Source organism: Panthera tigris, chromosome B1 (genome assembly GCF_018350195.1).
Source record: "Panthera tigris isolate Pti1 chromosome B1, P.tigris_Pti1_mat1.1, whole genome shotgun sequence".
In the NCBI taxonomy this organism is placed as follows: Eukaryota; Metazoa; Chordata; class Mammalia; order Carnivora; family Felidae; genus Panthera; species Panthera tigris.
This window is the reverse complement of record NC_056663.1, coordinates 1,654,846-1,672,183: the sequence shown is the minus strand read 5'-3', so window position 1 is coordinate 1,672,183 and position 17,338 is coordinate 1,654,846. Positions and strand designations below refer to the sequence as shown.

At 49.8% G+C, this 17,338-nt stretch overlaps 1 protein-coding gene and 1 long non-coding RNA gene across 16 annotated transcripts in view; one reads left to right on the top strand and one right to left on the bottom strand.

Moving 5' to 3' along the window:
- Positions 1 to 16,594, top strand: part of LOC122237809 — a 43,400-nt gene extending 26,806 nt beyond the window's left edge. The window contains exons 5-7 of one of the 4 annotated variants that reach the window (XR_006216453.1): positions 14,469 to 14,722; positions 15,072 to 15,169; positions 15,969 to 16,594. This is a non-coding gene — a long non-coding RNA (uncharacterized LOC122237809). Of the gene's footprint in view, positions 1 to 14,468; positions 14,735 to 15,071; positions 15,596 to 15,968 lie in introns of those variants that run through there. The other 3 variants (XR_006216454.1, XR_006216452.1, XR_006216455.1) reach the window with 3 other exon arrangements.
- Positions 1 to 17,338, bottom strand: part of DLGAP2 (DLG associated protein 2) — a 783,073-nt gene that overhangs the window by 8,977 nt on the left and 756,758 nt on the right. For all 12 annotated transcript variants that reach the window (XM_042982841.1, XM_042982842.1, XM_042982836.1 and 9 more), the window contains 3 exons: positions 13,884 to 13,969; positions 10,853 to 11,268; positions 1,168 to 1,259 (listed from right to left, as the gene is read on the bottom strand). In XM_042982841.1, coding sequence (XP_042838775.1) covers positions 1,168 to 1,259; positions 10,853 to 11,268; positions 13,884 to 13,969 — 594 coding nt within the window. The remainder of the gene's footprint in view (positions 1 to 1,167; positions 1,260 to 10,852; positions 11,269 to 13,883; positions 13,970 to 17,338) is intronic.

Sequence of the window (17,338 nt, the reverse complement as noted above, 5' to 3'; positions counted from 1 at the left end):
TGGTCACTTTACACATTTTGTGCTGAACTTCAATGGGGTTAACTGGAAAATACTAGAGAAAACGTACTTTTTAACGACCCTACTTAAAAGGGATGATTTGGCAGCTCTAGTGCTATGCTTCCTCTGATGTGTAAGAACATTCTGTAAATTCACGTCTTGTTGCAATTAAAAAACAAAACAAAACAAAGTCAAATCACCAAGCACCATGGTTACCACGGGCCTAGGACAGACTTGCATTTTTTTAAGGTTTACTTATTTATCGTATGTGTGTGTGAGAGAGAGAGAGAGAGAGAGAGAGAGAGAGAGAGAGAGTGAGAGAGAGAGAGAGAGAGAGAGAGAGAGAGAGAGAGACTGTAAGGGGGAAGGACATATTGAGAATTGCAAGCAGGCTCTGCACCATTAGGGCAGAGCCCGACAGGGGACTCGAACTTGGGAACCGTGAGATCACGACCTGAGCCGAAATCAAGAGTCAGACACTTAACCGCCTGAGCCACCCAGGTGCCCCCAGACCTACTTGTATTTTAAGGAACTGTTTGCTCTGAAAATGAATGCATGCATTTATAAAAGAGCCTATACAGTAATGTGAATACTCTTTAGTTATTTCTAGAAGTGATATTAAGCAGATGCTTCGTTTAGTCACAAAGGAAAGTGTGTGTGTGTCTGTTTACACAGAGATGCGGCAAATATGCACACCTAAGTATTTACAAACATATGCCCAGGCTTTCCTTCTCTTTGATTCCCAGGAAGATCAGAGCCAAGTTTTAATGCCAACTGTGTCACCCGGTGCATTCATTTCGCTGCTACGGAACATGCAGCCCAATTACCGTACAATCCCTGCTGAATCTCTTTAACTGCAGCCGTTTCTGCCTGAGTCAAGCCGCCTCCCACCACGGCCTGCATCGGTGACACCTGGGTGACACCTGCCGTCACACCTGCTCACCTCCCACCTGCCTCGTAAGCCTGGAGGGGGATGGCCCGGAGCTGCGCCAGTGTCCTACAGGTCGGGGGCTGTCTTTCCGCAACCCCCTCCCTGGCCCCCGCGCTGTGGCCCCCTCTCTGGGCTGCACCACAGTGACTCCCATTCACTCACTGGGCTGCAAACTCACAGAACGTGAGACGGCCACTGAGCATGCCCTGAGGAACCGGGTTACCTGGGGGTCTGCTCACCATGTTCTGTTGGCACAGCCAATAGAACTGCTGGAATTTCTGGGACATCAGAAGCTGTGCACTCCCCACGGCACTCCGGATCTTCCCGAGAACTGTGAACCAGAAGAAAACCAGCTTGAGACCCGGTCAGTTGAAAAACAGAAGCAGAAGCATTACACAAAGGGAGTAAACTCCAAAAGGTGGGAGCCGCTCCTTCTTTTCCGGAAGATTAAAACCTTGAATTTATTGTGCAGAATATGTCCACTGATGGAAGTTCTTTTCCAATCTGTTCCGTTTCTTTTTTTTTCCTTTTTAAAAAATGCTTATTTATTGGGGCACCTGGGTGGCTCAGTTGGTTAAGCACCTGACTCTTGCTTTCGGCTCAGGTCATGATCTCACGGTTCATGAATTTGAGCCCCGTGTCAGGCTCTGTGCTGGTGTGGAGCCTGCGTAGGATTCTCTCTCCCTCTCTCTCTGTCCCTCCCCTGCTTGCTCTCTCACTTTGCACAATAAATAGAGTGAGAGAGCAAGCAGGGGAGGGACAGACGGAGGGAGAGAATCCCAAGCAGGCTCTGTGCTGTCAGCGCAGAGCCTGACACGGGGCTCGATCCCACAACCTTGGGATCATGACCTGGGGTGAAATCAAGAGTCTGACGCTCACCCGACTGAGCTACCCAGGCGCCCTGGCCTGCCCCTTTTCTGATTTTTGAGGGAAACTCAAGGAATACTACATAGTATCAACGATTAGGAGATGACTCTTCAGTGTTAGGAAGAACTCACTTTGGAAAGGCGGTCTATACTGCAGGAGGTTTTCCTGTTTGTGGCATCAGGACACTTTTATCACGATGCTCACATGAGCTAGAAGATGAGGCAGAAGGATGAATACAAAGACGTTAAGTAGTTATTTTTTACGGATGCCTGAAGATGAAGGTGTTAATTCCCAATTTCTAGAAAATCACAGTGACATCAGTTATCGCATTCAAGTCCCGCAAACAGTGTTTCGGGACTGCTGGTGGCCCTGGGGCGGTGCTCTGAGAGCATCTCCCACAGGAACGCAGGGGACGTGATGGTCTCCCTGCCTCGTGCTCGGTCCATGGCTCCCGCCACTGGCCGCCACCTGTCACCACAACAGGCTCACATCACGGACGTCCGTGGTGATGATGTGCCTCCCACTCCTGCGCGCCCACTGCGATGTGGCCTGAAGTTGACAAATGATTTCTAAGTTGTGGGACTTGAATTAATCAAACGGCACTTTGTAAAAAGGTAAGTGATAATGGTTTTGTCAACGGAAAGGACTCCTGTTAGCAAAGGGCAGGAGCGACCACTTGGGATGGACAGTCGGCAAACAAAAGACTTGGTGAGTGAAACGCGGGGGCCCTGCCGCAGTCCCGTAACCTCCAGGCGCCTCGCCGGCCTGCCCCCCGCTCTCACACCCAGTCCATGTAGGTGGCAGCACCATCAAGATTTTGGAGATAATAGCTGTGCTAGATCCCAACTCGCAGGCCTCTCAACAGCACGTAGGAGCCTGCTGGAACACGTTTCCCGCTGCTGGGCCTGGGCCCGGGGACCTCTACATTTCGTTTGCCTGGGAGACGAAAGAGAAGTTATTCCCTCGGTTTATACGGATCCACCCGTCTGGGCCGGAGCAGATCGTTCCCTCCCTCTGGCTTTTGTCGTCTCTCTGGCTCTCTCGCAGACTCACAGGACACGGGCAGCGAGGGGCCAACCAAGGCATCTCCTTGGGCTTTGAAGGGGAAGACAGTGGTGGGAGCTTATATTCGCTGACGGCAGGTGGCTAGGGAAGGGGGTGTTTCGCCTTAGCCGGAGATTTGCCCATCAGGGAAGAGGAGGAAAGACACCCCCCCTCCCACATGTATTTATGCAGATTTATCTGCATCAGGACATTTCTGTGCTGGAGGTTTGTCTAAAGAAGAGGGGACCAGCGCTCCAGCCCACGGTGTTGTCCCGACTCAGCTCCTCAGGGGCACCCGGGGTCCCTCGGGCACGCTCCACCATCGGGGCCTCGCAAGTGTCCACAGAGGCGGAAACTGAGGTCCGCGTTCCCGCACAGTTTCCCAAACGGTAGTGATTGTAACAGGTGCTTCCAAACCAGCGGCTGTGAGACTCACTCAGTGCGCGCTAGAGACAGGCATTGAAGATTCTGACACCCCGACAGCCAGGCCGCACAGGTGCCGTGTCCCCTTCCCTCGGGCTTGCTCTGGAGGAGACAGTCACAGACCAGAGTTGGGAAGGGCCTCAGTGCCCATGTGACGAAATGCCGTGAGGCTGTGGACACAGATGTCCCACAAGTAAACCCACGGACATGCCCGGGACACGTTGCAGTGTGTGGGTCAGTCAGCTTCGGGCAGTCGGCGAAGCACAGGGTCCATCTGCTGAAGCACGAGGACCGGGTGTCCTGCACAGCGCGTTCCGACAGTGACTTTCTCTGGGGAAACGCTGTCTAATTAGATTTGCCTGACTTTCTCATCTGTGTACAAGGAACTCAGATTGCCGACCGCCGCTCCCCAGGGTTTTGTTGTTAACGATCTCACACATACAGAAGATCTAAAGAAAAGCATCCGCATCACTTAGAGTCAGCGAGTAACAGTTTGTCACGTGCCTACGTTTGCTTTTCTGAGCCATCTGACAATAAGCCATAGCCCGCCTGTCACCTGCCATCGCCCTGGGCAACCACACTCTCCTTATCCTTCCTAAAGAGTGAGTAATTCCCTCACACAACTAATTCTGCACTGTTTCCAGAATTTTTTTCTTAAGCAGGCTCCACGTCCAGCATGGAGCCCAACAGGGGGCCTGAACTCATGACCCCGAGATCAAGACCTGAGCTGAGATCAAGAGTCGGACACCTAACTGGCTGAGCCACCCAGGTGCCCTTGCTTCTAGGATATTAAAGAGGAGTTTAACACATGGGACTTCCCATAGAAGCGAATACATTGGATAACACTTTGGCCTCCCTTCAGACTTAAAAGTATCATCATGCGTCTTGCTACCTGGGCCCACCCGTCTTCTGCAAATCCATTTCCAAGAGGGGCTTGCCCACTTCCAAGGTGGGTGCCCACACCCACCTCCTTGACCTGATCTGCCAGGCAGCACGGGAGGAGGAAGCTGGCACCAGGGAGGGGAGGGCGCCCGGGTTCAGGACTGAGTGCCCTGGGGATAGGTTGGGGGGGGCGGGTAGGCAGGTGTGGGACAAGGCAGGACACAGTGTCTCCCGGGAGGGGTGAGAGCACCCATTCACAGTTGGATCCCCCAAACTGAACATGTCTCTCTGGCTCTGGTCTCACCGCCACCGAGTGGAGGAATGATCTTGAAATGTTGAAGTTCCACCTGTGAACCCCTATCACCTGCAGGACCGATGAGAACATTTAAAGAGACTTGTTTTGAGTGAGCTGTGGCTGCAGGAATAGAAAGAAGCGGTGGGTCTGTGTGGTTTCCTGCACTCACGGCTCCCTCGGTGGCTAATTACAAGTCAATCCGTTTCACACAATTTCAAGTTTTAATTCCCAGCTTTCACGGTCTTCTTAAAACGTGATTCAACAGAAGTATTAACATAAAGCACTTCACTGTAGAATCTTTAGCACATCGTGGAGAGATGGGGTCATACCTTGGTGCTGGTTTAGTGTAGTGAAGAGATATTATAAAGGGCGTACGTGGATTCTTGCTCGGGAGAGTTGGCGGACGTCAAAGAGCAGCTCGCGACGTGACTGCTAACGTGCTCACGGCAGGAGCGCCGGGCGCTTCAGTGGGCCGATGCTCTCTATCCGGTGCCTTTAATGCAAATAGCTTCCCATACGGCAATGAAATTGAAGTGAAAAATTCAATTTATTCTCTTCCTCTGTCCTTCCCTGATGTTGTCCTAGTTTGGACACTTTCAAGAGCTACCGATAAGGGCTAATGCTCATCAGAATGCAAATTTACAGAGAACCTTGTATGACGGTTGCCTCTGACGTGCATGGAAATGTGATGAACTTGCTTGCTCCCGTTAAGTTACTTTTCACGTGTCTACTACAATTTCCAATTCTTGCAAATTTTGGTATGACATGCCAGCAGAACATTCACATGAGCCTTTTCTTTCAAAATTTGAGGTGGGTTTTTGTAGAATTTGCAGGTAGTTTGAAATGATCATTTGAATATTTCTTCCTCCCTGGTCTCTGGGATCTTCCATGACTGAGGTTGTAGAGTGGGTGTAGGAAAATCACTGCCCCCACAGGTGTGTCCCCCTGTAAGGTCTCAGCGTTACTGTTTTCATATTTATCGAGCACACATTTCTGGGGTTTTTTTTTTTGAAATCATATACTTAGTATTTAAAAGTTGTTTAAAGAACAAATTGATGAATGGAAAAGTATAATCTCCAGATTAACGGTAGATCACAGTCAACTCTAAAATCTAGCATCATTCTCCGTGGATTTGAAAACAAGATTTTTCTTTTTTCTTTTTTTTTTTAAATATAATTTATTGTCGGGATGCCTGGGTGGCTCTGTTGGTTCAGTGTCTGACTTCGGCTCAGGTCATGATCTCACAGTTGGTGGGTTTGAGCCCCAGGTCGGGCTCTGTGCTGACAGCTCGGAGCCCAGAGCCTGCTTCAGGTTCTGTCTTCCCCACTCTGCCCCTCCCCTGCTTGCAGTCTGCCTCTCTCTCTCTCTCTCTCTCTCTGTCTCTCAAAAATAAGAATTAAAAAATATATATACCTTATTGTCAAGTTAGCTAACATGCAGTGTATACAGTGTGTTCTTGGCTTCAGAGGTACATTCCCATGATTCATTGCTTTGGAGCGCACGTTTCGTGTCCATCCAGTTTCACGTGGCTGTGTGGCGCCTGGGATGTGTGGGACCTCCCTGTAGGCGCCTGCCCTTGGCAGCAAGGACCTGGACACCGGTCAGAAGGCCGGGAGCAGTGGCTATCCACCGAGCTGTATGGTGGGCAGGTCCCCAAGGTGCGCGTGGCATCTGCCCCCCTCAGGGCCATCTCCCTTATAGCTGATACTTGTCTGTTCTCTACTCTGTGGCTGTGCGGCGTCCAGGCAAACTGCGGACTGCAGGGCCCATGTCTTCCTCAGCCCCGTGTCGTGCTCTCGTGGGGTAGCTCTGAGCAATCTCTCTTCTTCCCTCTGCCCGCCACACAGTCTATGAGCCAGGCATCGTCCCATCCAGGGATCACGGCCGGAGTCTCGGGGGTTACCCCCCGTCTTCTGGGTGGAAAGCAGGTCCTCGAATGAGGAAATCGCTGAAGCCCCACCCGCAGCCCCGGGAATCTGTGCCTCCACACATCTGACCCAGCAGTGTTTAGATTATCAGCTAATTGGGCAGAGTTGTTTTGGGCAAGAGAACCTGTCAACACCTGTCCGAAGACCCTACCGTTGAGTCCCTCATGTGGCCCATGTCTCTGTGGACCTACTGAATGAAACTTGGTAGCTTTGGAACAATTGCTTTTATTCAAGAAAAACACCTTATTTGCTTTGTTTCACTTTATGCCATTTACCCGTTGGGCTTAACGTAACGGATACAAAAGTCCCCAAACGCTAGCACAGGAATGGTTTACATTCCCTCCGGAACGTATCTTTGAATGATTTAACAACAGGAAGCCTGCCTGAACACGACTTAACTAAACCAGTATTTATTTGGGCTCATGATACGTTTTATTAATCATAGAGGGCTGAACGGATCTAACTTCGCTCAATCGGTTCAGTGAGCTGTGATTATAAAATTACAGTTTTGGGAAGAAATTATTTCGTGTGATGGAAATTTCAATATTTGGAGCTCAGAGTTCTGGCTTAATGAACCACTTAACCTAATCGTTACTTTTTAAAGGGCGCCATCAGCAATAACCCTATACTTGTTCTTCAAATCAGGGCAAGAACCACAGGTTATCTTTCCTGTTACAAATTATTAGGGAAATATCTAAACGTGACTAATAGGGTGCTAGTTTTAGGTGCAAAGTGTACAGAGGAGACACATAATAAATGTGTCCTCTTTGTCCACAAGAAGATCAAGGCATCTGGGCAACTTCAGTAAAGAAGTTAAGAAAACCACAAGAAGCAGATCCAGTGGATCTGTTCTCTGTTCTCTGCGTCCAAGTCCCGCAGCAGAGCAGTCATCTTAAGTCATTACAGAGTCCTGGGAAAACCGCACACAACCCACATCGGTAGACGGTATCTATAGAAGGGGGAGCGCCCAGGGCACTCCCAGCCCCTAAGTGCCACCGAGGACCTGGAACTCTAGAGGATCCAGAACTCTAGAGCATTCTAGATGCCATGGTCTTACGAGGTGCGAGGGGGAGTGGGACTGTCCCTGTTTATGAAGACTGCTCCTCTCTTCCCCCGCTCCGTCCCCTTTCTTTGTCTCCCCTGCAGAGCACATAGGGCTGGGTGCTGCTGGGGGATAATAAACGTATCAGACATGATCACTGCAGCAGGGCGCCGAAGGCCTCCCATGACAGCAGACGGACAGAGCTTTGGGAAAACACAGGGACTGTCCTATCCTCCAAGAAGAAACACTCGTCCCAGGGTGTGGAGGTGACAGAGCAAAGGGGCTCCTTCCTGCAGGCAGGTGCACGGTCCGCGTCAAAGCAAAGGTCTTCTTACAGAGTCTTGGGACAGGGGCTCCTGTGCCATCGCCCTCCCTCTGCCCCCTCTGCTGCTCAGCCAAATCCAACTCCCCCTCGAGGCCCTGCACCATGCCACCTTCTCCATGAAGCATCTTGGAATCTCTCCCCTCGACAGCATCTTATACCTCTGAGTTTCTGACGTACCTGCCTGCCTGTCTCCTACTACACGTGATGTTTCCCCCTCGCGATAGTCTTGTCCTGGTCTCACTTCTCCATCCGAGGTAACTGCAGTCTGGGTCTACACTGTACCCTGGTCACTCTCCACTAGCCTTCGTTCTGTGCGGTGGTGCCTGGCTCACGGCACGTATCCGGTAAATATCCGTAGGATGTTTATGTTAACAACACAGTCCAAGAAGGCCCCAGAGGTTCAAAGGCTTTAAAAAAGGTGTTTAGGAAACGCAATTGAAGGGCAGCAGAAAGTCACCTTCCACCATAGTTTGCTGGAGAATGTGCTCTCCAACCGAAATTTAAATATTTTGTATCCCGAGATGATGTAATCTTATAGTTGATTCGGGTCATTGCAGGCCATCAAACTGACTTTCGTATATGGTGCCCTTATGGCACTCTTCCCAGAATTTTCTGGAATGTCTCCTATGACAAGACAGTCATGACTTATTGCGATGCTGTTTCGGTGCTGAAGCCTTTTTTAACTGTCGGATCTTTCGTGTTTAGTTTGAGAAAGAACTTGTGCCCTTTTTTCTTTGCTCTCTTAATCTCCAGTGGCTTATTAAGGATACCCCAGGTCTGTATTTTATCAGCTCAGGAGTTCTCTCTGAGGATAAATGGGTGTCCCGGCCAAAACGGACCAGAATGAAGCAAATGGCCAAGGATGGGACTCAGCACTTTATAAGACACAGAAGAAGGTGATCCCCAAGAACACAGATGGGAAGGACGCAATGTAGGGAGGAAGTTTCCAGTAAAAGAATCTCGTGATTTAAGAAATTCAGACAGCACAGCCAGCCCTGAAACACAGCTCTTGACGGGAGATGCCCTGACTCTGACACCTCATTCCACCTCTTTACTCTGTGGGACCTGGGGAAAGAGAGTGACCCCGAGCCTTGGTTTACTTTGATAATGGAGACGATGCTCTCTACCCACCACCCACGGCGAGACCTTGACGAGGTACGTGAAGAACTTAGCGTAAGATCTGGCACAGGATACATGCTCGTACGTGCTCGTACGCCTTCGTATGTGCTGGCTTAGAGATTTCTTCCTTTAAAAAATACCCGTTTGAAAGCTGATTCTTGGAAAATGATGACTGGGTTAAAAGGACACATGAAATATGGGAAATTCGGATAAGGGAGCTCTTGTGCTGGACCACCTTACACACATCAGTGGCTGGCGACCCTCGTTGCTCTGCACACAAAGGGAAGCCAGAACTTCTAGGGTGTGTCCTGAGGGTGCAGATTCGGAAGATGACAGGATAAAATTGGCGGACACTCTGTGGAGCTAAGACTGACCGCTATTACCGCTGCGTCTTCCTCCCGTCTCCTCCTCCGCGGTGATCCGCTGCGGAGCCACGGGATGGGGGACGTGCATCCCGACTGACCACCCGGCAGGTCTGCGCGCCCCAGGCCCTGCAAGAACTCACGCCGAGCACGCACACACAGTGGGGACGGCAGCCCGGCCCCGATTTCCCACCAACGCACACAATTTAGTTTTCCTGTGTCTTGTCTTTGGGAGAACGATTGTAAGTCCCTGTGACGAGAAAAACAATTTTGCCAAGCCGACGCACATACCGACGAGTGAGAACAACGTGCAGGAAGTAAGCGAGTTTTCAGTACCACAATTGTGAGCAAGCCCTCCACTGAATGTGCCCCAAGCAGACAACAGATTGGGACAAACGGATGGGGACGGTGCGAGACACCAGCGGCCAGAGCCGGCCAGGGAGCAGGTTCAAATGGCTCACCCTGGCAATGCTTCCTCCAAAATACTCAGGGTCTGATGGCGGCCCAGGTAAACAACATGTGGACTTGGATGACTCAGAGAGAAATGTGGGGGAAGGAATTAGCGATTTAAGGGCAATCTCTCTCTTTCCTCATAGGTTGGCACCATAAGTTCTAACAACTAGAGATCCATACACCAACTATTTTCTTGGCTTCTAGGATCCCAGGGCCATTTTACTCTGTACGTTATGTGAAGTCCATATAATTTCATCACTGCATTTCCGTTTCTAGATTACTGACGCATTCTATTATGGCAGCCATCTAGACATGTCACGCCAGGCACAATTCCCAAGGACGTCAGCAATCTTTTTGAACTTGCGAATTTGTAGCGACCTAGCAAATGTACAAAGGAATTCATGGAAAGTGAACAACCACTTTAAAGACAGCATGATTTGTCGAGTCAAGGCACTCAGAAATGCCTTTGAGAAACTGTACTGTGCTAAAGACCAGGGGTTAGTTCTAAGTACGTTGCAATTATTCTCATGGTAATCTTGTTCTAAAAACAAAGACGGCGGGTACTTGCTTGGAAGTCACATGCAGTGATTTGTGAAGGAGGCCGCTCTGACAATCCTCAAGATAGGGTTCTTCAGGGAAATGGGGAGCAGGTGGGCAAAAAGGGATGCTGTCCCTTCCTGCACAGAGAGGCAGAGACCCATCTGAGCCATTAAAGGTTGGAGCAGATCTGCTCTGCGGACCCTCATTCAGGAAGGTCAGATCTGCGCGCGGCACTGCGATGGGAATGCACCGTCATGGGGCCAGTTCAATCTCCTATTCGTCTCCAACTTCTCTTTGGCATAAAGCCAACTCCACTCCATGTAAACACGGGGCGGGAAGGACTCGAGAAAACAGAGTGCTCCACGTGGAGAGAGCTGGCACGTGGAACACGAGATTAAGGATGCTAAGGACACCACAGTCGGCACCACCGGGCTCACGATCTAACAAAACCCGGGAGGAGCCCCTGGAACATGTTACCGGTTGCTTTTCTGTTCGTTCTCTTGTCTGTTCTCTTGGAATTGAGTGGGATGCAGTTTCAATTTGCCCAAGTATCAAAGGACATTCCCCCATTAATACTGGCACCTGCCCGTTCATGCAACTGCCCAGGGATGGGGTTAAGAAGCCACCGGAGGCTGTGCTCTTACTTTCCTCCGAAAGGTCATTCTCCTCTGCCTCTCTCTCCATGTCCTTGCACCAGCCTTCCATCCTCTTGGTCTCCGTGTGTAGCAGCTTCACAAACCACGAGCCGTCCCTGCGGCACGGAGACATCCTCCCGGTGTCTGCCGTCTCGACGCACGGCTCCAGCCAGGGCTCGGGAGGGGGCAGGGTGGCAGTGTCCACGGGCGCCCTGTAGTCCTCTCTGTAACTAAAGACCCCCTGGGTCCGGACAGTCCTGACCGCCCCGTACTGGGTGGGCGTGCTGGGCTCCGAGTGCCGCTGGAAGGCGGGACCAAACTGCAGGCCCTTGTCCTCCATGGTGACGCGTCCCGGGAAGCCCTCCAGCTCCAAGTCTGCTTGGACGGCGGCTGTCACGCTGTTCGAGCGCTTAAAACGTCCATGTCTGCGGAGGCGGGAAGGAAGAAAAACGAAAGGCTTTCTGAGATGACTTTCTGCGGCACACCTACGGCGAGCTCGCACACAGCACTCCTGCGATGCAGCGAGCCAGCGGCTCAAGGGAAGGTGAGCATTTTCACCTCTACTGCCGCTGCTCTGGGGTCCCAGCTATGAAAGCACATTGGGTTTCGCTCATAAGCAACCTCTGACATGCACCTACGTCTCAGTGCCTACATAATGCCCACTTAAGACATGAGTGTACTGTAGGGCACAGTGAGGAGAGCGGCCCGTGAGACCCCTCCGCCTTGGAACAGTGACCTCCCTTTGCAAATCCGCCACAAGTTTACGAACTCCCAGGTGTTGCATGCAGGTAAAAGTAAGGCCGCGTTGCCTCTTTGATATAAATAACTTCTGTACCCTCTGACTTCTGGGGACACATTTCAGGACGTGAGTTTCTCCTCCTTTCTGAATATCTTAATATTGTCTCCATTAAGTCTTTTATGCAAAATAATGAATCTGAGCTCTGACTTTAGCAGGTGTTTGAAAAACATTTTCATCGTATGTATTTGGAGGCCACCCATGCCTGCACAGCCAATTTCTGAAATGATGGGTAGGAAAGGGCTTGTAATTGGAGTCCAGACATTGCTGGGTGAGAACTCTGTGTGTGTGTGTGGGGGGGGGTGGTACATCCACACTGTACCCTAACTAAACATTCTGGCTTCTCCCCATTTGAACCTGCAGATGGCAATAGCTGTGAGAGCAGCTGGTTAATGAATGTGCCACTTACTTTCTTTGCTGGAGGCAAACAAGAGAGCAAGCCAGGGATGGGACGGAAGGCAGCAAGCCCAGATTCCCCAGTGCAGAAGCCGTCCAGCCTCTGAGAGGTCTATTGGGAGCCTGGGAAGCCATTAGTTTGTGGTCTGAATATCTCCGCAATCAAAACCTTTATGGGTTGGGTCCTAAAACCCTCCAATGAGAATGTCACCCAGGACCTTACCAGCTAGATGTGAACAGAAGTTGCAGATGTAATGATGCTCTCATTAAAATTCATTTTTATGAAATTTATACGATATGTTATTTTAAATACAAAAGAATCATCCTGTTCTTGTTGCAAAATAACACTATCCTAATAGACATCTCTTACTCTGTAGTTGAAGTCATGGTGGCTAAGGTCTTAAACATCTTTCCTTATCTCTCTTTCTTTTCCTTTTGACATTATTAGGTGAGAAGGCATGCATCTGGTCGACTCTCAGGCCAATGTGCTCTTCCTTTGGGTGAAGAACTTGGCTTTCAGAGCTGTCAGATTTCATAGGCAGTAAATTACTTTAGAAAGAATTATTCCCTTGCCTCTTGCAAAAACAAGACACAGGTGGATGCTAATTCATACTTGAACGACATATTGAAAAGTATAAATATATGACCCTATTTCCACGAGAGGCATGAATTATTGATGGTCAGCATGATCTAGGTGTTTGCAGTCAGGTTTCTAACAGATGGTTCCTGCTGGGGAACCTCATATCCCTAACAGATCCTTCCTGCTGGGAACCTCGTATCCCTAAAAGACCGTTCCTGCTGGGGACATCGTATCCCTAACAGATCGTTCCTGCTGGAGACCTCATATCCCTAACAGGTTGTTCCTGCTGGGGACCTCGTATTCCTAACAGATCACTCCTTCCTGCTGGGGACCTCGAATCCCTAACAGATCATTCTTGCTGGGGACCTTGCATCCCTAACAGATGGTTCCTGCTGGGGACCTCACATCCCTAACAGGTTGTTCCTGCTGGGGACCTCGTATACCTAATAGATCGTTCCTGCTGGGGACCTCGCATCCCTAACAGATCACTCCTTCCTGCTGGGGAACCTCATATCCCTAACAGGTTGTTCCTGCTGGGGACCTTGCATCCCTAACAGATGGTCCCTGCTGGGGACCTAGCATCCCTAACAGATGGTTCCTGCTGGGGACCTCGCATCCCTAACAGATCATTCCTGCTGGGGACCTCGTATTCCTAACAGATCACTGCTTCCTGCTGGGGAACCTCGTATCCCTAACAGATGGTTCCTGCTGGGGACCTCGCATCCCTAACAGATCCTTCCTGCTGGGGACCTCGCAATCCTAACAGATGGTTCCTGCTGGGGACCTCGTGTCTCTAACAGATTGTTCCTGCTGGGGACCTCGTATTCCTAACAGATCACTCCTTCCTGCTGGGGAACCTCGTATCCCTAACAGGTCATTCCTGCTGGGGACCTTGCATCCCTAACAGATGGTTCCTGCTGGGAACCTCGCGTCCCTAACAGATGGTTCCTGCTGGGGACCTCGCATCCCTAACAGATTGTTCCTGCTGGGGACCTCGTATTCCTAACAGATCATTCCTTCCTGCTGGGGAACCTCGTATCCCTAACAGGTCATTCCTGCTGGGGACCTTGCATCCCTAACAGATGGTTCCTGCTGGGAACCTCGCGTCCCTAACAGATTGTTCCTGCGGGGGACCTCACATCCTTGACAGATCGTTCCTGCTGGGGACCTCATATTCCTAACAGATCATTCCTTCCTGCTGGGGAACCTCGTATCCCTAACAGGTCGTTCCTGCTGAGGACCTTGTATATTTCAAAGGGGCTGAATACCTCTTCTCATCTTCCACCTGGACGCCAACAGAGTGGTATTCCCGCAGGCCTCGGCTCTCCGTGTCCGAATCTGTGGCTGTTTCCACCTAGTATAACACAGAACATCTTATTTTAGAACCACGACAGGGGACCTTGGTGAGGGACTGTTTTTTGTGTGTGTTCATTTGCTGTAATTAATTGCACATGTAATTAATACAGAGTTCCACTTGACCCAGTAAAAATCACATAGAGAGGGAAATGCATTGTACTGGTGTAATTACATTGCTACTGCGTTTCATCAAAGTTTACATAACTCCTTGAACTCAGTGTTGTGCTCTGATCTCTTAAACCTATGCAAATACAACTGCTTAGCTCAGCTAAGGCAAGAAAGAGGCTTTGTTGGGTTGCATTATTATAGGGCTGAAAAGCTCCTATCACACCCTACAGTGGAGAAAGTAAGTACAGCACGAACCAGAGCTTCCAACAACATAAGCAATTTAATGGAAGTATACTGGTGGCGGTATCCACATACAAAAACACACGGAAAGGACTTTCAGTGTTTACCGGGGATATTGAGGCAACGTCTCTGACTGTTCCCACCTGCAGGTGTCTCTTGTTTGCTACCAGGACTGTGTGCGGCAAGGCCATGTCAGAACACAGCAGAGACTGCATTTCCCATGGAGTCCTGATCGTGGTTCTCCTTGCCAAAATCTCTCCCAAACCCAGAAAGCATTTCAGGACCACGAGCAGGGACACACGAGGGAACTCTGAGACACTCCGTTTTGTGGAAAACAACAACAACAACAACAACAACAACAACAACAAAAACCTCTCGGTGCGAAAAGTCTGTGAAACCAAAGGTTAGTTTAATCGTAAGTATTATCCTGGCTACGCAAACATCCCTTTCCTTTTTCCCAGAAAAGATTACTTACTATATCAGTAGGATTCTGACCCCAATCTAAAATGCCACAGCTAAGTTGTAAAACACATTTTTTTTTCTTAAAAGTATTAATGATTGCCACAAGGGTAAGATATAACCCATTAAACAAACAATTGTGACATTCTCTTCTGTGATGATGAGAGACTGTCGTTGTAATTTGTGGCTGTCCTATGGCTGAGCTCATACCATCGAGGGCCAACTAAATTTGTGGCAAAGAGAAATAATGATCTTGATAGCTGATAATTTGTTTTATGCTTACCCCGCACCAGGCACTGTGCTAAGAGCATAGGAAGCATTATTGCATGGAGTGCCCACGATACTCCTGCTGTTACTTCCTGCCACACTGGACAGCTGAGAATCAGAGAAGGTGAGAAACTTGCCCAGGGGTGCACAGCTCACTAGGGCAGAAGGAGGGTTTACACCTGAGTCTCTCTGACTGCAGCACCAGGCTCTTCCTAATTGTTTGCGGCCGGAATAAATCCGGCCGCGTGAAGACTCTGGCACCCCCAAGAATCACCGAGAACACCCCCTCTTACTGCTGGAGTCCCGAACACGTACACACAGGTCGCACCTCCTTTGTGTCGCGTGGTTTGACATGGGGTGACCCCCAGGGGAGGGACACTGTTGAATCAAAATCCTATCCCCGCTGCTGTCTCTCCTTCCCTCTCCAGTTTTAAGGGGGTCATGGCTTTGATGAAGTTCACCTTCCTGGTCGTGGAGACTGTTACCACTATTATCTTACACAAAGGATCACAATAAAAATTAAAGTATTGGGAACATCGTCCCCGTCAGAGCAAACAGAGCTGCCTTGTGTCTTATCTGCTTGCTACTCCGTTTTATGAACACGACCTAATTTATCTGTAATCAGTCTTCGCTGGAGGGGTAATGTGCTTATTTCTAGTTTTCTGCCATTATTTATGCTGCTGCTATAGATATGCATCTGCACGTGTGTGTGTGCTTTTGTGACTATTTTCACAGCACGGGTGATTTTTGGGTCAAAGGTATTACTATGCCTGACGATTTTGGTCGATGTCGTCGAATGTGATAGACTCATAATATGGGGGAGATCACTGCGTACATATACTTTTAGAAAGACTTTTGTAATGGAAAGAGCACAGGGTTTTATCATCAAGATGTTCAGAATATTTGCTTCACTTCTACTTTAGGATTTTGGTCTACCAAATTACCTTACTCTGGCAAACGTGTGAGGCGTTCATCGTAGCGGTATGTAGAAGGTGAAACACAGCGGGTAGTCATGGAGGAGAACGGTGACATGGGGTCCGGTATGATTTGCTCAAGACACAGAATGCTATGCAGCTGCGACACGGAAGATGCTTATGGTCCAAGGCACATTAGCAAGTGGCGTGAACGGTGCAGTCGGGAGCTGTGTGCGTACACACGAAACACGCACATATTCACGGGCATGTGAACACGTTGCATAAGTGACTAATGCATACAAGCAGACAGTAAGACATCTTCTCCCCTTGTCCCGTCTGCACATCCCCTCCGCTGGACCCCTCTTACGTTCCTAGCAAATGAGGAGAGTACAGCTTCTGGAGTCAGGTTCTGCTACTGCCTGGCCCTGTGACCCTCCGGTGAGTCTCTTAGATTTGGTTGAATCTCTTCTTCCTCGTCTCAAAGATGAGGGGACATCGGACACTTCATTTAATTGTAAAACGCCACAGGAAGCCAGAGTCACGGGTGCCTGTCCACAGCAAGTGTTAACGCTCTGACTTCGCACCTCAACTGTTAACAGTCAGGTGTGTGTGACATGGACATTAAATTTGAGGAATTTCACAGATTTACAGTGGTTGTCACGTGTAACTTTCTTGAGGGAAAAACGTAGTTATCCCTATTTTCAGAAGGTAAAGGCTGAGGGGGATGGTAAAATCATGTATCGCCTGGATGAGCTAAATACTTATCCATTTTGGAAATCCTGGGACCAGAGACCCTTGTATAGATGGAAAAAAACAAATTTAGGACACAGAAAAGGAATTACTACTTTACACAGTGGGAAGGAAATGAAAGGAATGTCTTCCCAAGAGGAGACTCTGGCTAGAAGGGTCGAGTGATCTTAAAAGGTTTGAGAACTATAGACCGATGTTCATTTTCACAAGACCGGCCATGGACTAGGCTTCGAGAGGAAAGCTGTATTTTAAGCGAACTCTTTCCGAAGGGCTCCCTGATGCACGGGGACAGACGCCTCCGCAGTCACCGCAGTGGGTGGCGAGTGCCTTCACGGAAGACCGACCTGGCTCTGCGCACTCTGCAGCGGCTCTCCCTGCGTAAGGCCAGAGCACTGGGAGCAGAGCCGTGTGCCGTGGGGAGAGGCAGGGAGGGGGACTTCTAAATACGGTCCATGCTGTTGCGTGCGTGCGTGTGCACGTGTGACTGTGTCCGTGTGTGTGTGTGTGTGTGTGACTGCGCGAGTGTAGTGTGTATGTGCAAGCGTGCACGTGCATGTGTGTGTGCATCCACATGCCTGGCTGCACACGGGAGCACACACGTGTGCATGTGACCGTGTGTGCTCCAGCAG